Below are 27,196 nucleotides of genomic sequence, written 5' to 3' on the forward strand. Positions count from 1 at the left end.
AAAGTTGTATTTTTTTAAAGGGAGCACCCTGTATATTATTACATTTTTAGTTTCTACGATTAAAATAAAGGTAAATTTGATAAAGGTTTATTGCACTTAAACCTTACAGTTTCTGAAATATCTTCAATTTTGTGAAATTGCAGTCAAAATTTTAAGGCTTCATTTCTCCAAGGATATCAAAGTTTTTAATACTAAATATTTACTGAAGTTTATTTATTGATCAGTTATTGTGTTGCAATAATTAAAATTATACTACCTTATACAGAGTGTCTAAAATTTTATTTTAAATAATTACTAGCTTTAAACGGCAATAACTTGTTTAATTTAAATGGAACACTTTGTATATTTTATGAGAATCAGATGCACAATTTAATTGTCTATCAAATTGTATTATACCATTTTTTACCTATAGCTTCAAGTTTCCGTAGAAAATGCATTTTCTTGTAATTTTAAATTCATTTATCAATATTACCATGGAATACTGACATTTTAGATTATTTTTAAAGATGTACCAAATTTTTAAAGAGTACAGATACTAATATTGTCGATGTAGTTTGTTTATTTCATTAAAAAATAAAAAAAACTGTTTAAATATTTGTTAAAGAGGACCAATTAATATGATTTCAGTATTCAAACTACATTAATTGACTGTTTGCGTTGATTAATAATAATTGATCCAAAAACTAAAAAACTGAATTTTTTATGTGTATTAGACAGTGTGGTAAAAAGTAACACCTTAAAAATGATATTTCATTTTTTGACAAATGCTTATTTCTAACAATAGAGACATTCATTTTTAAAACTTATTATTATATTGATTTCTGATTCAAATCCACATTTATTTAGAATAATTTATTCACGAACATAATTAAGTATGTAATTAATTAGTATTTGGGCGGAAATAATGGTGGTATATTTAATTAATGGTATACTCTATTATGAAGATTTAAATAGTTTTCTTTTTGCATACAAGGCTTTAGGGCTAGTAATATTATCATTTTGTTAAAAACGTACATTTTGTACATTTGTTGCTTTAAAAACAATCTAAAATGTCAATATTCCATGGGAATAAATGTATAAATGAGGTGTAAATTATAAGAAAATGCATTTTCTACGAAAACTTCAGGTAAAAAGTGGTATAATACAATTTGATAGACAATTAAATTATGCATCTGATTCTCCTAAAATATACAGAGCGTTCCATTTAAATTAAACGGTAAAAAGTGGTATAATACAATTTGATAGACAATTAAATTATGCATCTGATTCTCCTAAAATATACAGAGCGTTCCATTTAAATTAAACAAGTTATTGCCGTTTAAAGCTAGTAATTATTTAAAATAAAATTTAAGACAATCTGTATAAGGTAGTATAATTTTTATTATTGCAACACAATAACTGATCAATAAATAAACTTCAGTAAATATTTAGTATTAAAAACCTTGAAGAAATGAAGCCTTAAAATTTTTACTGCATTTCACAAAATTGAAAATATTTCAAAAACGGTAAGGTTTAAGTGTGATAAACCTTGATAAAATTTACCTTTATTTCAATCGTAGAATCTAAAAGTAGAATAATATACAGAGTGTTCCATTTAAAAAAATACAACTATAGCATTTTTTACTTATTGGGGACACTTCAACGAACCATAATAACCCTTCAACGAACCCAAAACTTACAATCTGTAAAAATCTAATCGTTTAGCTACAATACTCCGTGTCGTATGTGGTGGACAACCCTGTATATGAATCCGTCATGTGTCGTCTCTTGTTGTTTTTAACCAGTGTTATTGGTTTATTTCATTTAAATGCCAGATCATATTTCAATATTATTGGAGTGACGGAACGATGAACGATTCACGGACGCAGATGCGTATGAACGCGACTTAAGATTTTTGAGGCTTGTCAAACACTTGCCAAATTACAGGTTATAACTTGTGTCAAATTATGTCAAATACTTGCTTCGCGCGAATTATTTTTGCATTAACAGACTGTAGTATTCGTATTATAAGCATGGTATTCTTCATAAGTATTATAAGCGTGGTATTCTCAAAGCATCTAAGTGGCAAATTCTTCAATATTGATTTTTTCTTTTCATAAAAAAAATCTATGGCCTATGATTAGAAAGGGATCTCTGTCTATATCTGAACTAAAAATATTTAAATAATGATTCTGTCGTGTTTTAACAGGTCTTTTTATGAAGAGGGGCCTAAGTGCCAAGGATAGCCGTAATTTCTTGCTTGTTTTCACTTTGTTTCTCGCGCTGTCTTAGTTTAGTCTTGAATATTCAGTGTAAATCAAATTAGAGACAACATTAAAAGAATCAGTGATTTCCATTTTAATTTTGTAAAATTATAAAACTATTGTATTGCTGCTTTAATTAATACATTTTCATATTTTTTCCTTAATTTCTCATTGTTAAGTTTAAATTATTTTTTTTATTTCCTCGCAAGTTAAATTTTGGCATTTGGATCTCTTTAACACAAAATTATAGCAAATTTATATTATTTTCATTGGATGTAATTGAAATATAGCCACAATTTGTGCCGAATCTCATCAATGAACAATTAAATCGATTTTAAAATAGAGCATTAGTTTACCACAACACACCATTTTTTTGTTTTTCAATGCAGGTACTATTTCTTTAACAGTAGACGATTTATAGATGTTAGTTATAAGAGTTACTAACAATTTCCTGGAAAATTATCTCTATAGAAAAAAATACCATTATGTAAACGGTGAGCCAAATTATAAAATTTTAAAGGGAAAAATCAATTTCTATAGGTGTCTGGAGCTGATTTTTTATCAAAAATATGAGAGTAAAAACCGGACATCGATGTCTGTTACCGTTTCGGAGTTACGGAGTGTTTGTTAAAAGTGTGCATTATTAACAAACCGCTGTAACTTTTTTGCTATGAAAATTTTGATGGCTTTTACCATCATGTTTTTGAAAAAAAAATTGAGCTGCACACACCGATATTAGTTTTTGTCTATCTCCGAAAGAAAAAGGTGTTTCCCTTTAAAAATGTCCCATTTGACCCACCCTGTACAGTAGTGTACAGGGTGACGCCTCTCATACGCCGCGGAGGCTCCAACGAGAACGACAGTTTGTATTGAGATGAAGTTTTGAGCATATGTAAGTTAATTCAGAGCACTTTTTGACAATATAGGGAGTTCTACAGGGTGTCTCCCAAAAAAGTTATATATCAAAGTTGGGTTTTAGTAATGGAACACCCTATATATTAATTGATTTTCGAATTCTGTGGGAAAAATAAATGTGAGTTTTATAAGAGAAGTATATGACTAAAATGTAAGGTTTTTGACATATTTAACATTTTATAGAAATAAAGAACAATTTTTAAATTACAATAAAAACTACCTAAATTCGAATTTACCCGGTATAGCCTAATATAACTACATATTAGACTATTAGATTATTACAATTAACTCTTGTACTTTAAATCAAATTAAAACTTGATCCAAAAAGTTATACAGGGTGAGACAAAATTAATATTGAACATTGGTCACCTTTAAAAGCATGTTACTCTTTTATTTTAAATGGAACACCCAGTATAACAAAAAATACTATTAAGGTTCCTTTCAGTGCTTCAAAAATATATCATTGTCAATGTAGCTAAATATTATGAACATCACTTCATTAAATTATTGAATTAAAATATTGTCCTTTAAACTTGGTAAAAAGCAGTCAGAAATGACGAAAAGATAAAAGTAATTGTTCAGTATATCTTTTAAAGCCTACTTACTAATTTTTAAAAATATTCAAGGGTTTTTAAAAAATTGTCAGACAAAATTAATATTGAACATTGGTAACCTTTCAAAACATGTTACTTTTTTATTTTAAATGGAACACCCAGTATATTATTCCGATATTCAATGGAAAATTGATGTCTCTTCAAAATACTATTAAGGTTGCCTACCCCTCAAACAAAGATTTCATCTAGCTAATTGTTGTCAAATAATTATAGGTTTATATGTAGTTTTAATTCTGTAATAATTAAAATATATTTTAAACTTGTATCTTTTTATTCCCGTTGAGTATTTTACTCTACAATCTTTAATTTTTGTTAAATTAACAAAAGGTATATCACTATTTTTCAAATAATAACGATCTACTGACGCAAAATCATAAAAATTAAAATGTCTAGGAAAATCTTTGTCTGAGGGGTATGCAACCTTAATAATATTTTGAAGATATATAAATTTCCCATTGAACACCGGAATAATATACTGAGTGTTCCATTTAAAATAAAGGAGAAACTTGCTTTTGAAAAAGTGACTAATGTTCCATATTAATTTTGTCTCACCCTGTATAACTTTTCGGTTCAAATTTCAATTTGGTTTAACATACAATGGTTACTGTAATTAAATATCCGGCTATACAAGACAGTAATTAAATATCAGGCTATACAGACTATACAATATATCAACTAAAATTTAGGTAGCTATTATTGAAATTTAAAATTTACTCTTCATTTTCACAAAATGTGAAATATGTCAAAATCCTTTGATTTTAGGTAGATGCTTCTTTAATAAAACTCACCTTTATTTTTTTCTTAGAATCCGAAAATCAATTAATATATAGGGTGTTTCATTAGAAAAAACACAACTGTGATGTGTAACTTTTTTTGGGGACACCGTGTATAATTCTATAAATTTTTATAAAATGCTCTGAGTTAACCTACATAAATTTCAGTTCGATATAAACTACTGTTTTTCTTGAAGCTTCCGCGGCGTATGAGAGGCGCCATCGCCACCCTGTGTACAGGGTGGCGCCTCTCATACGCCGTGGAAGCTCCAAGGAGAACGGTAGTTTATATCGAAATGAAATTTTGGCAGCATATGTAGGTTAACTGAAAGCATTTTATAAAAATATATAGAATTATACAGGGTGTCCCCAAAAAAAAGTTACACATCAAAGTTGTGTTTTTTTTTAATGGAACACCCTATATATTAATTGATTTTCGGATTCTAGGAAAAAAATAAAGGTGAGTTTTATTAAAAAAGCATATACTTAAAATCTAAAGATTTTGACATATTTCACATTTTGTGAAAATGAAGAGTAAATTTTAAAATTCAATAACAGCTATCTAAATTTTAGTTGACCCTGTATAGCCTGATATTTAATTACAGTAACCATTGTATGTTAAACCAAATTGAAATTTGAGCCAAAAAGTTATACAGGGTAAGACAAAACTAATGTGAAACATTAGTCACTTTTAAAAGCAAGTTACTCCTTTCTTTTGAATGGAACACCCAGTATATTATTCCGGTGTTCAATGGGAAATTTATATATCTTCAAAATATTATTAAGGTTGCATACCCCTCGGACAAAGACATTTTAATTTTTATGATTTTGCGTCAGTAGATCTTTATTATTTGAAAAAATCTAGGTGACTATGTGGTATACCTTTTGTTAATTTAACAAAAATTAAAGATTGTAGAGTAAAATACTCAACGGAAACAAAAAGATACACATTTAAAACATATTTTAATTATTACAGAATTAAAACTAGACATAAACCTATAATTATGTGACAAAAATTAACTAGATGAAATCAAATGCTCAAAATGCTTCCTTTCCCGTTAATTGCATAAAATGATTGTCTTTTCAAAAGGATATTTTCATTTTAAAAGGTATATGTGGAAGTCTACCTCAAAAAGCAGCTACAATAATTTCTATCATGTTGTCGACAATAGTTGGTCGAGTTTTGTAAACACTGTCTTTAACATATCCCCATAAAAAAACAGACTAGATAAAATCAGGAGCATTTAAGTATTCTATTAATTGGTGAATGCATACTGCATTCACAACTAATAGGATCATATCAATTTTCTCTGATGTAGGATAAGTTTGAATTTTTGGCAAATTTCTGAGAATTTTTTTGTTTTAACTGACACAAAATGATAACTAGTTGGCAAAGTTGGACTAATTAGACAGCTATGTTGAAGTAACGTCAGACCATATCACAGCCACCTAGATTTTATCAAATAAGAAAGATCTACTTAGATCAAATCATGTAAATGAAAATATCTAGGAAAGTCTTTGTTTGAGGAGTAGGCAACCCTAATAGTATTTTGAAGAGACATGCATTCTCCATTGAATATCGGAATAATATACTGGGTGTTCCATTTAAAATAAAAGAGTAACATGCTTTTAAAGGTGACCAATGTTCAATATTAATTTTGTCTCACCCTGTATAACTTTTTCGATCAAGTTTTAATTTGATTTAAAGTACAATAGTTAATTTAACTATATATTAGGCTATACCGGGTAAATTCCAATTTAGGTAGTTTTTATTGTAATTTAAAAATTGTTCTATATTTCTAGAAAATGTTAAATATGTCAAAAACCTTACAATTTAGTCATATACTTCTCTTGTAAACTCACCTTTATTTTTCTCCCAGAATCCGAAAATCAATTAATATATAGATATAACTATGATACGTAACTTTTTTTGGGGACACCCTGTAGAACTCTATATTTTTAAAAAGTGCTCTGAATTAACCTACATATGCTCACAAAATTTCATTTCAATACAAACTGTCGTTCTCCTTGGAGCCTCCGCGGCGTATGAGAGGCGCCACCCTCTACCGTAGAATGTTATTACCTAATGTATTCTATTTAAATTTAATTACGTTATAGCTAACTACTCACCCGAAATCCTAATGCACGCCTCACCCTGATGCGACACCTCACTATTCACATTTTTCCCTACCCCCGCATCAATCACCTCCTCCTCTTCGTTCACTAGCCGCGTCTCCTGGGGGTTGATCAGTATCTTGACCACGTGACCGCCTCCACCTCCTCCACCCACACTTTTACCAGTACCACTACCAAAAGAAGAGTACACAGAGTCCCCGTGAACTGCACCGGCCACCGGCGGCGATGGAATGTTCAGATCGGCAACGGTGCCGAGATTAACCGTTGTTCGATTACGGCCGGCGAAGATGGATTTGCGATCCGCGATGGTACCACCGTTCTGGTAGCCGTTAGTATCCTCCTGGTTATTCCTTCTGTCGCTGAAGCTGCGTCTGGTCTCCTGGTAGTCGTCCAAGGACCTTCTGGACTTGGTTTTGGGCGGCAGCGGCGGTGGTACGCAGGCGACTGACGGCCTTTGCACCGACATAATGCTGCAAAATTAATGAAACGGATTGAGTAATACTCGGTAGAATGTTGTTTGCCTTTCTAGTATCTAGTAGTTGCGACTAGCAGCAATTTACGTTAAGTTTTTTTTTGGTTTAGGTTGTATCGAAATAAGACGCAGTTATGGAATTGGTATGCAAGGTTTATTAGGGAGTTTAAGTCTGAAAATGTTATACTAAAATTAACGATAATATGTAAAATAAGGGAATACAAAATCATAACAATAAAAAATTGTAGCATAGTATGAGTTCGCAAACTATGTTAAGGGTATTGTGTAATGGAAAATATAACTGAAACGAGGATAATTTCTGTTATACTGACACAAATAAATCGTTTATGTAAAATTTATATTAATTTTATCATACATTAACCCAAGTAGTATTTTTAGAAACAAAATGGAAACAAAATCTCCGTTGAGTAACATTGCGAAATGGTTTAGTTAAGGCACAAAAGTTCTAAAGTTAATCCCACACGTTTTCGATATATATATTTCGTAACATAAATGGCTTTTTGTTTCGAAACATTTTACCAAAATATGGTTTCGCTACATAAGCTATAAGAATAGAGATCTTAGTGTCACAAATTTTCGAAACTTTTAAGAAATAGGCTCACATTTACAATGGTTTCGTACCCGTTTTGTGCCTAAAAAGTTTCTATAATTTATATGATATATTTTCTGTCAAATATGAGAACATAATCTTACTTTATTGTTTGAATTTTGATCTGCAGTTTTTGCAAAATGGGGAAGAGTTAACAATTTAAGCATTCTTCAAGTTTTCTAGTGTAATTAAAAAAGCATAAGGAAGCTTACCGGGTGCGTCTCAAAAGTGGCTCACCCCTATAATTTTTTTATTTTTTCAGTTAAAAGAACGAGATTTGGTATGTTAGTATATGACATAAATTAGGATTGATTGACATATTCAATTGCTTTCGGTCACTTCCTGTTTCACCGGATTACAACTTTTGATTTTTAAGTAGCACCCTCGGTATTTTTTTAATTTATTTGATAGAAAATAACACTCAGAATAGAATGACATATATGTCAACTTTTGACATTTTCGTATATGGTTTATTTGAGTTTATAACTTGCGGTTCGTAACGAAACTTTGACTCGAAATACTAAGAGTGTGATATCAAATTATTCGTAAAAATGCTTTTTCCAAATATGCTAATGAGCCACCCTCGTTCCGTTTAAAAAAGTTGAGATATGAATAAAAATAAGATTTTAATATTTTTTAACCGGCCAGGATAAGACACTAAAAACATTACACGATCAAATCTATTTTTCCAAGGCTTCTTGACTAAGAATTAGTGTTCCTAACATAGCCATGGCACTCTAGATTGAAAATTAAAATAAGATTTTTTATTAAGCGATAATGTCAAAAGTTGACATGTGATATGTCATTCTATTCAGAATGTCATTTTATATCGAATAAAGTAAAAAAAATACCAAGGGTGCCATTTAAAAATCAAAAGTTATAGTCATTTCCGGTGACAGTAAGTGTAAATAGTAATATAGAAGTCATATACTAACATACCAAATCTCGTTTTTTAATCTGAAAAAATAAAAAAGTTATAGGGGGTGAGCCACTTTTGAGACTCACCCGGTATAGACGATATGGTGAGTACAAATACAGTTATTTTTCTTATACGATTCTATAATTATTTATTATACGCATTATAGGGATAATTTGTTTTAGGAATAAATGTAATAACAGCTACTACCCTTACCCAACTGGAGACGTTTTTTCTCTTGTTTCCAAAACATGTTTTCATGTTTTAATTGTGTTATAATAAGTAAATAAAAAAATGTTTAAATGGTTTGAAAAGTTTCGATTCGCATTGTTGACAGGTGACTAACCCTTGTAATCCACACACAGACAGACTATTTTAGTTTGGTATTTTATTTTTTGCATTTAGAAAAAAAGTTTTAAAAGTTTTGATTCCGTATCGAATAATTCGCCAGGAAACGGCTAGTGTCGCCACATTGGAAACACATAATGTAGTAAAGCCATATAAAATATATAGGTTTCGAAAATGTTTCCTATTTGTGGCATTCCGTTTGCATTTTGTGTCAAGAAACAGACACGATTATTAGAAACATTACCTAAAATGTGTCCAAAAATGCCACTTGGGAATTCCACAATTTGCGTGTGAAGGATTCGCCTTTTTTTGAACATTTTAATTTGTTTCAATTATAATATATTGGACTCTATTTTAATGAATTTCTGAACTGAACTTTTCATATAAACACTTACTCAAGAAATTAAACTAAATCTGTATATGTTTCAGTTTCAGAACTCGAATTAACTATGCGAATAAAAGTACATTAAAAATGTTATACTGTGCCAGATTTCGATTTTAAAAGATGGTATTATATTTTGGAAAATAATTCTAATGTGAACGTGTCATGCAAATGCATATTAAAGATTTTGAAATAGATTTAGAATTATTAATTATTTTTATGATTTCATAAAGAAAATGTTAAATAAATTATTTTCTTTGACATTTGCGAAGAACTAGTTATATGTAAATGCAATATTTTCATTCAATTTACAGTTACCATTCAATAACTCAGAAAATTTGCTATAGCAGTACATGAAATACATTGCATGTCGAGGTCAGGCAAGATATTCTTAAACCGTTTTTTATATGTATAACAATATTATATTACAGTTAATACCTACTATAGGTCAGTTCTATTATTTTTCTTAGACAGTTATTTCATTTAGAAGATTTATCGAGACAATTCTTCAACTTTCATTAATTTTGATATGACTTGGCTTGCGATTTTATTTTTTTATATTTTCATATACAAAATGTTTCTCAAAAGTGGCTCACCCCTATAACATTTTTATTCTTTCTGATAAATAAACGAGATTTGGTACGTTTGTATATGACATAAATCAGGATGGATTGACGTATTCAATTGTTTCCGGCCACTTTCTGTTTCACCGAAAATGACTACAACTTTATTCGATAGAAAATGATACTCTGATGAATAGAATGACATATCATATGTCAACTTTTGACATTCTCGCTTAAAAAAGTTGTATTTTAAATTTAAATTTAGAGTGCCATCATGCTGTGTTAAAAACACTAATTTTAATCAAGAAGTCTTGGAAGAATTGATTTGATCGCAGAATGTTGTTCGTGTCTCATCCTGGCCGGTTATAAGATGCTCAAATCGTATTTTTAATCATAACTCAACTGATTCAAAGGGAATGGGGGTGGCTCATTAACATATTTGGTAAAAGCATATTTTTATGAATAATTTGGTACCACATTCTTGAATCTAAATTGACGTGACATTAAAAATGTCAAAAGTTGCCATATTATGATTTGTCACTTTCTTCAGAATGTCATTTTCTATCAAATGAAGTAAATAAATACCGAAAGTGTGATTTAAAAATCAAAAGTTGTAGTAATTTCCGGTGAAACAGGAAGTGATCAAAAACATTTGAATACGTCAATCAATCTTAATTTATGTCATATACTAACATAAAAATCTCGTTTTTTTATCTGAAAAAATAAAAAAGTTATAGAGGTGACCCAAGAATTATTTATTTTTCTTACTAAAAATATTTAAAATTATTTATTACGTTTATTATTTTATATTATAGTAAAGCACGAACTCGTAAGACAAAATGAACGCAAACTCTCTATTTTACCGTTTCTTTATATTAATTAAATATTCCATAATAAATTTACCTAATATTTGCATAATAATCAATCCTACACTTAAGTATTGACCCTTATATAAATATTTTGCATGGCGGCACGAGATAATGAACAACTATTTAGATTTATTAATATAACGGTTGTTGCAAAAATAGTGCGTTCGAATTAATAAAAAAAGCATAATATACAGGGTGAGTCTTAAATAAGTGCAAATATAAATCAATTCATTGTGTATTAAATATACAATGTATCCTATGTTATAGGGCCTTGTTTCTCTCTACAATTTCCTGTCTCACAATGTACCGCTGTGTGTCCGGGAAGGGTTCATAGTTTCACAGTTGTCGATTTTCGAAAGAAATCAGTACATGTATACCTATTATTTCGTATATTTTTCATTTTATTGATTTTATGGAAAGCACCGTTCATTAAAATGTTGTATCCTATGTTATAAGGCTTGTTTCTCTCTACAGTTTCTGTCTCACAATGTACCGTTTGAGTCCGGGAAGGGTTCATAGTTTCATAGTTGTCGATTTTCGAAAGAAATCAGTACATGCATATTATTTCGTATATTTTCCATTTTATTGATTTTATGGAAAGCACTGTTCATTAAAATGTTGTATCCTACGTTATAAAGCTTGTTTCTATCTACAATTTCCTGTCTCACAATGTACCGTTTGTATCCGGGAAGGGTTTATAGTTTCATAGTTGTCGATTTTCGAAAGAAATCAGTACATGTACTTATATTATTTCGTATATTTCTCGTTTTATTGATTTTATGGAAAGCACTGTTCATTAAAATGTTGTATCCTACGTTATAAGGCTTGTTTCTATCTACAATTTCCTGTCTCACAATGTACCGTTTGTATCCGGGAAGGGTTTATAGTTTCATAGTTGTCGATTTTCGAAAGAAATCAGTACATGTACTTATATTATTTCGTATATTTTTCGTTTTATTAATTTTATGGAAAGCTCTGTTCATTAAAATGTTGTATCCTATGTTATAGGGCTTGTTTCTCTCTACAATTTCCTGTCTCACAATGTACCGTTTGTGTCCGGGAAGGGTTCATAGTTAATCATTGAAAGTGCAAAAATAATCATAACTCAATTTTTTCAAATGGAACGATGGTGACTCATTAGCATATATGCGGGAACAATAATTTGGTACCACAGAGTTATACATGGTGAGTCTTAAATAAGTGCAAATATTTTCAGGGTTGGTAGATCTCGATACAAGAATAGGTAGATTTTTTAGAAGATATTTTCTCTTTACCGTTTTTCAAATAAGTCCAAAATAACCGAGTTATTTTACTTAGAAAATTTCCAAAAAAAAATTCTAGTTTTTTTTATGGTAAATTTAAGCTACTACCTATGTTGCCATATTATCAAGAAATTATGTTTTTAACTAAAAATTAAAAAAAAAATATATTTTTCAAAATATTTTAAATTTTGAATTTTTTTTTTCCCAAAAAAATCTTCATAATCGTGATTCTGGGGTCAAAATATACTACCCCTAAAAATATTTGCACTTATTTAATACTCAAATGTTTTTTATGTTACTAAAACCCAGAAACATCTCAAACTAGCCAAATACTTCCATTATTTATTGTGAATTGTGATCATTCTGTTGGTAACTGTATATAAATATATAATACAATGATGAGTAAAGTTATTCAGAGACAAAAAATAAAATAGATGTGTCCGAAAGAAGATTTATATTATTAATATAATATGTTCTGTTTGAAGTCTAGTAAATAAACTTTCTCTCTGAACTCAGCTAGAAACAATAGCTCCTAAAATTCCTAGGAATGCTAATTAAGATACTAACGATTAATGAGGTTTACGACAATAGTTTGTAAAATTCGCTTTAATAAAGAGACACACAAGCGTTGTTAAAAAAGGAATTTAAACAATATAGTATGGTGAGATTTATATTAATTAAATTTAATTAACTAAATTAATATAAAACTAAGGCAACTAGAAAATTAAAAAAGCAACTTTGTACATATACAGGGTGTCAAAAAAATTGTACTTCGGTGGGAGATTCTACAGATAAAAATAAAACAAAACCTAAAATGCCCTAAAATGCTTCCTGAAGGAAATGATTTTATTTTTTATTAGTGAAATAATAAAATATAAAGAAATTTTAAATAAATTAATCTCCTAATTTCGCCAATGCTAAAATCGATGCATCGGAATGCATCTTTAAACGCAAATATCTTGAAAACCGTTCATTGTTTCGAACTAGACGAAGAGCACCTTTTTTAAATAAAAAAGTCCTAGCTTTAATTATTAATGTATCTAAAGGAGCGGCCATAACGGTCTTTCTGCCGAGGAGCAAGGGGAAAGACACCACCTACCTGCTGAGCCTTATCCAAGGTCAGGACTTAAGGTTCAATGTAAGGACATCGAGTTGGCGAGTCATCAACTCGAGGGAGGAGTTTGGTTTTTTTGGTTTCCTACGGGTCATGGTCAGGTTCTCACAATAGAAATTGACCTCAAATCCTAGGAGGCAATAGAGAAAGAGGGACATATCCTCTATTATAGATACGGGACAACACCGGTATCAGGTCTAAAGAGAGACCAAGTTAAAGAGGTGGAGAAAATGGAGACAGATCCTCCAGCCTCCACCTCACGGGTTCCTCAGCCGGGGGCAATCTCCTCGACTGTGAAGAGCGGCACGGAGGGCCAAACTCCAATCGTGAAAGGGTGTGTACCCTCGGAGGAAGAACTGTTGTCAAAGGAGGATGGGAAATAACCTGTCCCCTCTATAACAGGGGTATGATGGGTTATAGATTGTGTGATAACTCAAGGAAGGGGGCACAATAGATCTTTAAGGTCGCAGTGATTAACCCTCCTTCTTACTTATTCTACATTCTACATCTATAAGGATAAAAGAAGTACAACCAGGGGTACATTCTACCCTAATGGAAAGTACCCTTTCAGGCCTGTTATGGAATTTTACACTATCGCCATTCGCTTTGCCATTAAAATGTGTATACGAGTACCAGATTTGAAGAAAAACGGTTCACTAATGTTTTGAAAAATAATCAAAATACATTATTTTTATTTAACCTTTAATTAAACGTAAATTCATAAAATTTCATATTCTTTAAATTGAACCCTCTCTAAAAAAATATAAAGGCTTTTAGAATTAAATTGTATACCCTCCACTTTCTATAATAGAACCTTCCTAAAATATTACATTTTAAATTACGTTATATCAATTTCATTTTTCATATACCTATTAATTTTTTAGCAGACTTTCTCTTTGAAATACTAACTCTTATTAAAACGCACTAAAATGGAAAAATATATGCAGGAAAAGCAGCCCTTAAAAGCTTTTGGAACATAAACCCATTTTTCCCACTGCACTTTTATAAAAGGCACTTTTAGAAGAGATGTACTGATATGAGTTGAACATTTTTTCCTCTTTTACTGATGTGTTTTGCGAAGAGCTCTTTTACTAGGAGTTATTGGAAATTAAAATTTTAATAAAGTAGAGGAATTAGAGCAAAATTATTTGATTTTTAAAAACTACTAGGCTTGATGCATTTTACGCCGGTGCTGCCAACATCGGAGAATATCGTAAACAACCGGAATATACAAATACACGGGTATACTGGGGGTTTCAAAAAAGATGTGCCATGTCTCGTGAGGAGATTCCTCACGTAAAATTAAGATTTCTTTTTCATATCAACATAGGTCCGATTCTGCTTTGTTTCGTAGCTACAGGGAGTTAAAATCTTAATTTTTTTTTTCGATTTGTTATAATTTTCTTCTAAGTACTTTTAGCGTTTCGAATGAAATTTTGAGGGTAAAAGTTTCTATAAATGCGACATATTTTAAAGCTAAAAATGTGTCGAAACATTTACCAGGGACGTGCATATGGGTTATCACTGGAATATTTTTCAAAACAAGCATGTACGCCACTGACGCCGATTAAAAGTTGTCTCTTAATACTTTGTCGATTTTGTTCTCCTTGATGGGATAAACGCAATTTTATTAATTTGCATTGATCCAATTCTAATAGCAACATTTAACAAAATTAATATCATTAACTTGGGAAAGTTTTAAATAAGTACTCATTGATTCGTCATCAAAAAATATGAAAAAAAGTTCCTATAAACATGGGTATGGAAATGTATAGTTTTAGAGTTAGAGGATGTTAAAACTTTTTAAATTTTTTTTTTGGTATTTAAGATAATTGTAATTTTACCTTAAATACCATTATTTTTTATTTAAAATTGCTGTAGGCTGGACTGACTAATAGTAATAATATTCTTGGAAAATTTGATACTCTTGAACCTTGTTTCTAAATATTCTAAAAATTTTTATTTTTTATATACGTTTCGCCTATCATTATATCCTTAATCAGTGTTGTGTCACATAAAAAAAATAGTGTCGAACTTAATCCAAAAAATTACATAGGTACAAAATATTCAGGTTTAGTACGATTTCAGCCATAGTCAACGTAGATAGTTGTAGTGTTAAGAATAATAATTTTAAAAAATATGTGGTCATCTTTTTACAAGTTTATATTAGTTTATTAATTGTAGTAACCATTATGTGGTGTGTGGTGTGAATATTTTGAATGTAATTTTTTGGATTATGTTCGACACTATTTTGTTTGATAGGACACATCACTGATGAAGGCTATAATGTTAGCCGAAACGTTTGTTTTTTATTTAAAAACCAAATAAAGATAATGAAAAACCAAATGAAAACTTAATCAGAGTTTTTCCCGAACCTAAATCCCAAAAAAATAAAAAACTTTAGAGTAATAAAATTTGATAATGAATTAGGTAAAATATATAATTTATTAATTTTAATTTTATTAATAATTGTGGTTAATAAAATTACGTTTATCACATCAAGGAGGCCGAATTCGACAAAATATCAAGAGATAGCTTTTAACTGGAATTAAACGGCCTATATAATTCAGATATCAAAAGAAAAAAAAGTCAGTAGCGCACATATTTTTTTTGAAAAATAATCCAGTAATAAGTCATATGCACGTCCCTGATGAATTTATTGACCCTTTGATAGCATTAAAATATGTAGCACTTATAGTAACTTTCACCCTCAAAATTTCATTCGAATCACTAAAAGTACTTCAAAGAAAATTATAATAAATCGAAAGATTATTAAGATTTTAACACCCTGTAGCTACGAAACAAAGCAGAATCAGACAATCTATGTTGATATGAAAAATAAATCTTATCTTTACGTGAGCAATCTCCCCACGAGAGATGGCATATGTTTTTTGAAACACCCTGTATAAATTTTAATCTCTTAGACAAATATAGTATAAATAGACAAACCCGACTGTAAAAAACGATAGTCCCAAATTGGTACCAAACTAATATACAAACTAGAAAATCAAATAAATATTAGTCTTAATCTACTATTTTAAAAAAGAAATTCCTTAACTAGTTAGTAATTTTAAAGAAAATAATAGACTAATATTTTTCACTGAAAATTACTATATATTATCCGTTTATACTTACGGACAACGGTCGTTGCTGCAGTAACTAGGGCATTTTTTGTGCGGAAGAAGTTTCCAATGTAACCCAGTTTCCTATGCGCTACAAATATAACGAGTGCATTAATTCATTTTTTCGCCATCCAATTAGTTGAAATCTAATTGAAATTATCGAATAATTTCGTTGCATTAAGGATGCTTTTTTCGAGGGCCATTCATTCTTTCGGAGAAAAGCGCTCATTTTTATTTAACTAATGATAATTATCACTTATAATTATAGATTCTCTATAGAAGAAATTTTCCGTCAACTAGATTGCACTAACAAAGGATTAAAAATTGATGGAGAATATCTTAACTATCTAAGATTCGCTGATGACATAGTCCTAATAGCCAATTGTCCTGAGGAACACAAATGAACAAACTAATTACAGCCAGCAATAAAGTAGTCTCAAAACGAATTTAGCAAAAATTAAAGTAATGTACAATGAACTTGTAGACAGAAAAGACATTCTAATAAATAACACAAAACTGGAACTAATAGAAGAATACATATATTTCCTCACAATACGAATTGACCTCAAATCCAAGGAGGCAATAGAGAAAGAGGGACATATGCTCAATTACAGATACGTGACAACACCGGTATCAGGTCCAAGGAGAGACCAAGTTAAAGAGGTGGAGAAAATGGAGACAGATTTTCTAGCCTCCACCTCACTAGGTTCCTCAAACGGAGGCAAGCTCCTCGACTGTGAAAGGCAACGGCCCAGCTACATCGAAATACCGGTTCCCATTAGAACACCGAAGTTAAGCGACGTAATGCGATATTAGTGGATGGACGGGTGATCGGTTCGAAACTCTGTATCGTGCTGTTGTCCAAAAAAAAACCATTTTACTCATTCTACATTCTACATACATACATTTGGGACAAATAATTCATGGCTAAGTATCTCTACTACCAGAGATTAACCGAAAAATTAAGTTAATTATGGAAGAAACTCAATTATATTCAAATCTAGAATGCCACTCTATCTAAAGAAGAAAACATTCGACCAATGTATATTATCAGTCATGACCTATGCATGCGAAATCTGGAGTCTTAAAATGGACATTATAAAGAAACTGCAGGTCGTAGAACGCTCAATGGAATGAAATATGCTGGGAATAACCAAGAAAGACTGTAAAAGATTAGCGAGATAAAGTGGATACGACAAAAGATCCAAATAATAGGTGTCATTTACAGAATCAAATCTCTTAAGTGGCAATGCGCAGGATACCTGGCAAGAAGGATGTACAACACATGGACCACTAAAATTACAGCATGGAATTAAGAGACCTAGAAGTAGTCCAAACCTGAAATGGGACCATGATATTGGGAAATTAGCAGAGATAACTTGGGCCTGCGTAGCCAGCAATAGACAACAATGGGCCTAAACAAAGAGAATATCTAAATATGTGAGTGAGACTATTCCATAATTGAAAATGGTTGAATAAGCTGAAAATGATGATGATGATGATTGTAGATTCAATAAAGCGTATACGAGTATATATGATGGAAAAATATTTCAGAAAAAGAAAACTTCTCAAATACTTCTTTTATGATAGCTAAATACAAAGGCAGCGTCTGCGTCTGGTTGAAAGGTTGTGGAAGTTTACCAACCCTCAAATTTTGGAAATAGAGAAACAAATGTTATTGAGGCATTTTGGGATTTTAGCAGAGCAATCTTTGTTATTAAAAGTTAATATTTTTGAAAAGCAAGATCATTTTGATATGATTTTCCACTTGCTAGGTGATCGAGATTCATGTTCATGAGTGCCAGTGAGCAAATTTATAGGTAAGCTGAAGTGCGAGAGACAGCGTATATCAGCTGCTGTCTCGGTTGAGTCTCACAATTGAGCAAGAATAAAATAATCATTTTTTCGGTCGATAATATTGTGTGCAATATTAATATTCGGTGCAAATATTTTTAGGGCTTGTAGATTCCGATAAAAGAATCATATTTTCTCTTTGCCTTTTTTCAAATAAGTCTAAAATAACGAAGTTTGAAATGTTTTAATAAAATTGATTTATTTAAAAAAAATTAAAAATCACTGATTTTTTGTGTATTTCCATCCATTTTTAGCGCCGAAACTAATGAAGAGTAAACCCGTAACCATGTATCAAAGATTAGGAAATTATACTCTTGGATAATTTGCGGTGAACAGGTATTTCTAAAAAGTTTTCTAAAATATACACAAAAATTTAAAAGAAAACACACGCCCTTATTAAAAATGCACTAAAACAAGAAAATGGATGTTGCATAAATCAAATTAAATACACATCTATTATTAACGCTATAAGCAAAATTTAATTTAATTTATTCTTAATTATTTTTTTACATATTCGGTTACCGTGTATCGCGAGAGACACCTCGCTGAGGTGAAGTAAAAATTTACCTAAGAAATATTTGGAAATCCTTTTGAAGGTCGTCTACTTCTTATCGGGTTTGAACCGACTGGACCTGTTTCAGGTTTCAGGTTTCGGTTTTAGTGTGCAAAGTTCATGATATTTTTAAGTTTTTTTAACGTAACTACTGTTAGGCCAGTAAGCGAGGATAAAAATAGGGTATTACCTCCGAATTCTTGACACCCGAACCGATTGACGTGAAATTTTAACAGTGAATAGATATATATGTAAGAAACAAAAGTTACATAGTAGCGATGTGTGCTTTCACCCTGGGGTGAGTCCTACCCCTTCTCGGTGGTGAACAATAAATAATCCATTTTAATTAATCAATAAAGAGAATGAATTCTAAGTAAAAAATGTTCTATAACATTTTTTCAGAAAATTAATATTTTCCGAGTTGTTTAGGATTAAAAATGTTGATTTTTCATTTAAAAACTGCATATCTTTCTGACATTTTTTATAAATAACTCGAAAACCTTGCTTTTTATCGCAAAACTCACACGAAGCAAAAATGAAGCTTTTGAAATCACTAAACGATACATTTATTGTTGATTACCGTTCGTAGGTGTAATAATAACCGAGTTATCACTCTGTAAAAGTGACTTTTTATTTTTCGAAAACTTAATTTTATTTATAGCTGGGTCAATAATTCAGAATAATATAACTCAAAATTGAAAAATTATACAGGGTGAGTCTTAAATAAGTGCAAATATTTTCTGGGGTGGTACATCTCGATAAAATAAACATATTTTCAATTTACTTTTTTTTAATTAATAGTAGAGTTATTTTTGAAAATTTCCAAAAAAATTGATTTTTCTTTTAAATTTTGTTAGCCACTAGATCTTTTCTGGATTTCCATTATTGTCAATTTAATATACTACCTATATTGCCATATTATCAAGAAATTATATTTTTTCCAATTAATTCCAAATTTTCAAAATATTTCTTTTTTGCGAAAAAAAAACTAATGATCGTGTTTCTGGGGTCGAAATATATTACCACTAATGATTAAGAGATGATTTAAGACACTATAACTTTGGAAAGCAATCTCAGTTCAGACTTGGCATGGTTAGACTACTCCCGTTGATTGAAAGAATTGGGAAGGTACGCAACCTAAAAGGCATATTTACCTCACAAATTTGATTTGATCTTACGTCTCTCTTAAGTGCTGTACGGTTGAGCCTCTACTCGTTCTGCGGCCAACGCATCAATCATTCATATTCTCTAATTCGCAAAGGTATATCAAAGACGGTGTAGAACAGTGTTGCCATATTAAAATATTAAAATGTGTAATATCTGTAATACGTTTGACGAAAACATCTTTCGATGAAAAATGCGCGTTTATGTATTGAAAATTTATTCGTGTTTAACATAGAATAATCAACAAAAATAAAAATTATTTTATAGGTACCGTAGTTTGGGGCGAAATTGATAACCGGGGGCGAAATTGATAATTACATGGTTTAGTCACATTTTTAAATTTAGCGCCAAATTTATGCAAGTAGAAGCAGTGGTGTGCATCATTCTTGTTTAGTAAAGCTTTGACGACAAGAAGTATGCAGTCGGGTGTGCAATTTTTTATCTATTTTTTGCAAAATTTTATCAATTTTTCCCCCCGGTTATCAATTTCGCCCCAAACTACGGTACTGAATTTTTTGTATGCTCAAAAAATACATTTACTATAATATTTTAAATATTAAATAACAGCGATCTTCATTTCCAAGCTAACTTTGACGCCGATCTTTGTTTAATCATATTATATTAAATTATTTATGATAGAAAATCTGTACTATTAAGTTACTGTGTCAAAAATACCTAAATTTACGGATTAATCCGCAGTTCCGGCAACACTGTCTCCGGCAACCACTCACTCTGTCGACTGAGAGCAGAACTACGGTACAGTATTCTTTATCCGCTGCGCAGTAAACGACTATCAGGACGCAGAGCTACATTAAATCTCGGTTGACTAGCGGCGACGGTATCGTCAGCTACATCTCAGACAGGTTTTGTGCTACAAAATCACCCATGAGGTTGTGTATCTTCTTATATCTTGAATCAGAATGAGTGGGAAGAAGCAGCTCACAACAGAACTCAATGGAGAAGAATTGTAAACTCAGTTAAGAGCGACAACCAAAATGTAAAGAGGCAACAAAGTAATGAGATTTTTGAATCTCCGGAGTGCGGAAGGCAGATAACATCACGTATCGGGCTTTTAAGTCACAAAAAAGCTCATGAAAGAAATCGCCTTGCGTGACCATCTTCTGATGTGTGTCGAATACTCGTCAGCGAGTAATGGCAATATATGTATATGTATCTTATAAAGCTGTGTTACAAATATTTCCGTGACTAGAATTTGAATATTAATTTTATATTGAGAAAATCTACATTTTTGTAAAATAGCGCAATGAAATTTAAAATTAATTTTAGTTATACGTGCATAAAAAAAATCTTTTCGGGCATAAAAAAAGCTGTGGGTAGAAACTAGTGTCGCATTTTAATAAACCTAGTTAATAAAATAAAAATAAGTGAAACATGAAGTAAAATACCGATTACTACTGTGCGCTGTTTATTTGGATTGAATGCCGAACACTACTACTTGTTCGGACATAAACTGCGTGTATCTCTCTTGGCAAATACCAAAGGAAGACATTTTTGAAAATCTTTCGTTGGATGAAGTTGGATCATTTTTTTAATTCGCTGGTCAAGATAAAAATAGTTAAAATTAAGAGGCTTAATTTTAAAATATCCCAAATGGTTCGGAATAGGGATTTGTTAATTATTAAAGCCATCTGTTTAACTATTTTAAATAAAGTTATGGTGAAATTAAATTTTTGGAATTTTTTTATACGATTTCCGTAATTTTCTAACTTAAAAATCAACTTATAACCTTACTTATTGATCAATTCGGCAATTTCTGGTGACAACAGAGTTTAATTTTCTATAACTATTCTGTGGAAGTTAAGTTTGTGCACTAATGGTAAAGATTACATGGAAAAATATGTTAAAAAACACGAAAAGATCGTGTTTTTTGAAGGAAAACAAGTGAAGAAGCTATTTTAGGTATAGGAACATGTGGTATATTTGAAATTTTCTATAAAAATGGATTATAAAATCGCAATGTCGCAAAATATTCTATTCCGTCCCACTTAGGGTTCAGAACTCCCGAAAGTACCGGGAATTCCCGATTCTTTTGGGACATCAAAGAACCGGGACTCGAACTTATTTATTCCCGGTTCTTTCGGTACTTTCAGGACTCGGTAATAATAATTTTTTTTTGTTACGAAAGACTTTTTTGATCCTTTCTAGCGGTCGAAATCAAACTCTTCTAAATAAGTCGTGATGTTATCTCTTACTGTTTTTACTTCTGAAGTTATTTTGAAGTTTCTAATGATGTGTATTAGCCATTATTGAAGTTTAAATATGTTATTTTTTATTTAGTATATTATGACTGAATGTATTAGTTATATTTTTTTCTGTTTTGTTTTTATAGGCATTTGCATCTTTAATTCAAAATGTTAAGTTTTTTTTTCAAATCTAGTTAAGTTGGTTTCGAGGTTGGTTGATGTTGCTTGATGTAATTTTTAAGCTGCCTATGTGTTTTCTTTTTTTTTTGCTTGTGTTCATTATTTGTGTTCATGTTTACTTCGTCATGATTCAGTAATTTTATATTATTTTCAATTTTTTATCGGAATTACTTTTGAGGACCATCCCATACTTGCTAATTGACGAACTCCACAATCATTGAACAAAAATATTTTAGTACGGTTCCGGAAACTCTAATTAATATTACTAATTAGGATTTAAATCTTTTTGGTCAACGTTAATAAAAAAATATTTTTTTGTTAAGTGAGAAAGTCCTTTGATGCTTCCTAGCGGTATAAATCAAACTCTTCTAAATATGTAATGATGCTATTTCTTATTGTTCTTGCTTCTTTTTCTTCTTTTGAAGTTCCTATAATATTTATTATGTTAAGTTTTAATAGATATTTGCATATTTAATTCAATAATTTAGGGCTTTTGTCTCAAATTCATTTAAGTTGTTTTATGCTGTTTGATGTGAAATTTAAGTTAGCTATACTTTTTTCTTTACTGACTGATTACTTAATAATTTGATATTATTTTCATTAAAAATCTCAATTTTTATCCATTTTTCTTCCTTTGCTTGAAAAACCATCCCTTGCTTTTTGATTGATGAACAAAAATTAGTCAGTACCGAAAGTACCAAAAAAACCGGGAAATCTCGGTTCCTAAGAAGCGCTGTACCGAAATTCCCGGTTCCGAAAAACAGCTCCGGTTGCGGAAACCCTAGTCCCACTGCAAGGTTATTAAAAGATAAGGTTGTCTCGTAACTTTTGGACCAATAGGAGCGAAGAGGAATACCATCCCTCTGACGTAGATAGAACGTATAAAATCATAGATAAAAGGAATAGAAAAAAATGCAACCGACAAAGAGAGATAAATGGACAATACAATAAAGAAAACACACATCAAACAACTGAAAACTATTGACGCCATACACTATAAACAATAAAGTACACAATGAATATCGATTCGGAAATGCACTGTCGGACAGTGGGCAGTTTTTATCCCTTTATCTATGAGCGGTATCATTCCTATGGCGTAGTAGATGATGTTTTCGATAATGGCGGATCGAGTTACGAGAGAACTTTATCTTTTAATAACCTTGGTCCTACTGTGCGTCGGTTTGAGGCGGATGGGGTCGAATATATCGTGAGTAAGAGTCGATTTAGACACTCGCGAAGTCGGTAGGCCATTGACAATGATATGGCTGAGGACCTCAGTTCGGATTCCGCATAAACAATGTAGCACCGTCCGGAGTAACCTTAGCAGCAAAAAAACTTACTATTAATGTTTGCAACATCGCTAAAAAATTGAAAAAAAATTAATCAGACGAGAAATATTATTGAATTTGGTACTGAAGGTAATTTAGGTTGCATCCTGTTCTCTACGAAATCCATTCCATCCAACTAAATCAATTTTTAATCACGAACTAACTTTTCCAGCTAAACGAAGCTTTAAAACGGATGTTTGTGATTCCTGTTTACAACGTAATTCGTTATTTATCGACGATTAATTAATGAATCGATATGGTAACAACTTCGCCAATATAAAACGAGTAGAAAGGCTCCAGAATCCATCGTTATTCAAATAAACATTCCGGAGCCTGATGGCGATTTACCGCCGCAAAATAGAAACGTTCTCCGACGAGAATTTTAACTAATCGCTGCGTTTTTTCCTTTCTTTTTGCCCCCGTTTTGTTTTTTACCTCGAATTTTGATTTGCATAGCTCGCAATTTGTATTCGGCTGCACCTGAAAAGTGAAAATTTTCGATTTCGTTTAAAAATGTTGTTTTTGAAATAGAAATCTCATCGGGTAAATAACATCATCAATACTCAATGCTCAGTAATTTGGAGCGTAATTTGAAACATTTTTAAATATTGCGCTGTACGGTTTTTCGCACAACACATTCATTAAAAATATGTCTGGTTCTAATTTAGGTACAAATGCAAAACAAAAATTTTTAGTCAAGTTTAAAATGCAACATTTTTAGCCTTCTTTTGATATTTTTTTAGCAAACTGTATATATGTAGATATAATTACTTTAATTGGTAAATTTAGTTTTTTTTTCAAAACTTTTGTATTTGGCTTATTATAAAGGGGTTAATCGAAGGGTTGCTTCTTACCTTAACTTTAAAACACCCTGTGCAATAATTTCGTGAGTAAATTTTTCATAAACATTATTTTTCTCTGTCCTGAGACTCCTAAGAATTTTGTTTTTTTGGCTCATATCAATACCTGCCTTGGTTAATTTTTAACAGTAAAATGAACTTCCCACCAAAAATTTGCAATTTTTTTCAATTATATCATTGTTTTTTAAAATTATTTTTTAATATAACGAGATTGCTTTCTGATTCATAATAATAATCATCATTCTCGGCTTATTCAACCGTTTCCAATTATGGTTATTATGATTAGCCTCCCTCACATATTTGGTTAGTTTAGGTTATAAATATTTTCTTTGTGGTTATTCCTTCTTCTTCTTAAGGTGCCGTTCCTGCGTAGGCGTTCATTTTTTCCTTCCTCATCAGATGGTTCTATTAATTGCAGCAGCAACGGCCCAGCTACGTCGAAACACCGGTTCCCATTAGAACACTGAAGTTAAGCGACGTAAGGGGATACTAGTGGATGGACGGGTGACCGGCTCGAAACTCTGTATAGTGCTGTTGTCCAAAAAAGGCAACAATGTAAAATCTATTGACACACACTGCTCATTCACGCCGGTTCGAGGCCGGATGAGATTGGATATCGTGAGTGAGTCGATTTAGACACTTGCCAAGTCGGTAGGTTATTGACCATGATATGGCCGAGGACCGCGGTTCGGATTCCGCTTAAACAAAGTAGGCCCCGTCCAGATTATTAGCCCTGGCAGCAAAAAGGAGACGTTAACTTCAAATTTTTACTTTACTTTATTAATTGCAGCGACTTGGAGTGCTTGGAAGTCCTGTATGCCTGTCCATTGACGAATATTTCTCAGTCAGAATAGCTTCCTTCGGCCTATTCCCCTCTTGCCCCCCTCGATTTTACCCAGGAGGATTAGACGCTGAAAGTGATAGCGTTCTCCACGTAGTATGTCTTCCAAATAGGCTATTTTCCTCTTCTTGGTGATTTCGAAGAGTTCACGTTCTTCTAGACCTGAGAATGTCATTCTAGACCTGAGAATGTCAGAGTCTGTTCATTCCTCACACCGTCGACCTAGAACACTTTTAGCATTCGTCGTAGGGTCCACATCCCGAAGGCTTCAATTCTGTTTATTGTTTCTACCTTCAGTGTAAATGCTTCCACACCGTATAACAAAACGGACCAGACAACACTTCACTATTCTGTATCTAAGGCCGAAGTTCAAGTTCCTATCTGTGAGAAACCTTCGAAGTTTTAGAAAAGTTGTTCTTGCTTGTTCGATCCTGCATTTGATCTGGATCCCACGTTTGATTAACCACGCATCCCAAATATTTAAATTGTGTGACCTGCTTGATGACCTCTCCATTTAAGTAAATTCTAGTGTTCGGAATGTTATTTCTGCTAACAGCCATAAATTGTTTTTTTTTTAGTATTAATGTTCGTCATTGGCTTTCATTGTTAACCTTATTTAGAAGGATTTAGAGACCATTTGCATTGTCTGCCAATATCACTGTGTTATCCGCATATGGAATATTATTAATTGGAATGCCATTTATTTTCAAACCAACTGGACTGTCGTAGATTGACTCAGTGAATGCTCTTTCCACATACAAGTTAAACAACATTGCACACAGAATACACCCCTGCCTTATCCTCTTTTTATTTCAAAATCGTCAGTGGTATTCCAGATTTGAATATGATTGAGTTTCTTCCAGAAGTACTCGATGTTAATTTGATTTCTGGTAGTAGAGATCCGGAGCTGTGCAGTAATTGTCTCAAATATACCGATTTGATCAGTTTAGAAGTGTGGTCAGGATTTTAACTTGTAAGACAAAGAATAATATAAAAGACCGGTTAACAGACAGAGAGAAAAATCAAAAGCGGTATACATTGTTGCCGGTTTTTACGTTTGTAGGAAAATTTGTGTAGAAAAAAAAATAAACTATATTAAAATTTGTCATGTATACTACTGAAATTAAGATAATATGTCTAAGCTAAATATAATCTATCACATCTGTAGTAAAATGAGTAACTAATTGTGAAAAATAAGGATCCAACATTAGATGCAACATTTTCCATAAACGCCTACTTGTGCGGTTTGAACTTTTGATGCAAAATCCGGCCATACCGCATAGAAGAAATGTTGATACATTTCTTCATTATACATTCAACAAACTTCATACATTCAACAAAAGTTAGGTTGATACCCAACTTTTATCTTCTTTTAATACATTTGATTTTCCATTAAGCTGCCTACATCACTCTCTTACACGTTAAAATCCAGACCACACTTCTAAAATGATCAGATCGGTATGTATTCTTCTACTATTTCCATTTTGTGTTATTTACTTGAATGTCTTTTCTGTCTGCTTCATGAAGATTATTAAGGTAAACCTTATTCAACATTAGCACAGTTTTAAATTCTAAAATAAATAATGTTAAAGGCAGAGTATCAATTCCGTTCAAAGTAGAAATCGTCATCAATCCTGACATTTAACATACTCCCTGGTATTTCAGCGTCCGTCAAGTCGTCCGACCTTGCCGGGCGCGTATCTTACGGGCCGCGGTGAATGTTTACAACAATGAGCGAATAAAATTGCAGTCCTAACGAGCTAGTCCTTTGCGCAACGTTTCGCATTTTTCCTCCTCTCGTCGGCGCTGTTTCTCGTATTCTGCGACCGAGTTCCGAAAGAATAATAGGGGAGAAGAAGGAAAAAAGCACAGC

The 27,196-nt window shown here is 31.5% G+C and overlaps 1 protein-coding gene across 1 annotated transcript in view; it reads right to left on the reverse strand.

Moving 5' to 3' along the window:
• The window catches only part of LOC115874657 (glutaredoxin domain-containing cysteine-rich protein CG31559-like), a 147,024-nt gene that overhangs the window by 103,467 nt on the left and 16,361 nt on the right, over positions 1 to 27,196 (reverse strand). The window contains exon 2 of the mRNA XM_030889874.1: positions 6,676 to 7,151. Coding sequence (XP_030745734.1) covers positions 6,676 to 7,147 — 472 coding nt within the window. The 5' untranslated portion in view covers positions 7,148 to 7,151. The remainder of the gene's footprint in view (positions 1 to 6,675; positions 7,152 to 27,196) is intronic.

The sequence above is a fragment of the Sitophilus oryzae genome, unplaced genomic scaffold (assembly GCF_002938485.1).
Source record: "Sitophilus oryzae breed Bouriz unplaced genomic scaffold, Soryzae_2.0 scaffold_1297_pilon_pilon, whole genome shotgun sequence".
Taxonomy (NCBI): Eukaryota; Metazoa; Arthropoda; class Insecta; order Coleoptera; family Curculionidae; genus Sitophilus; species Sitophilus oryzae.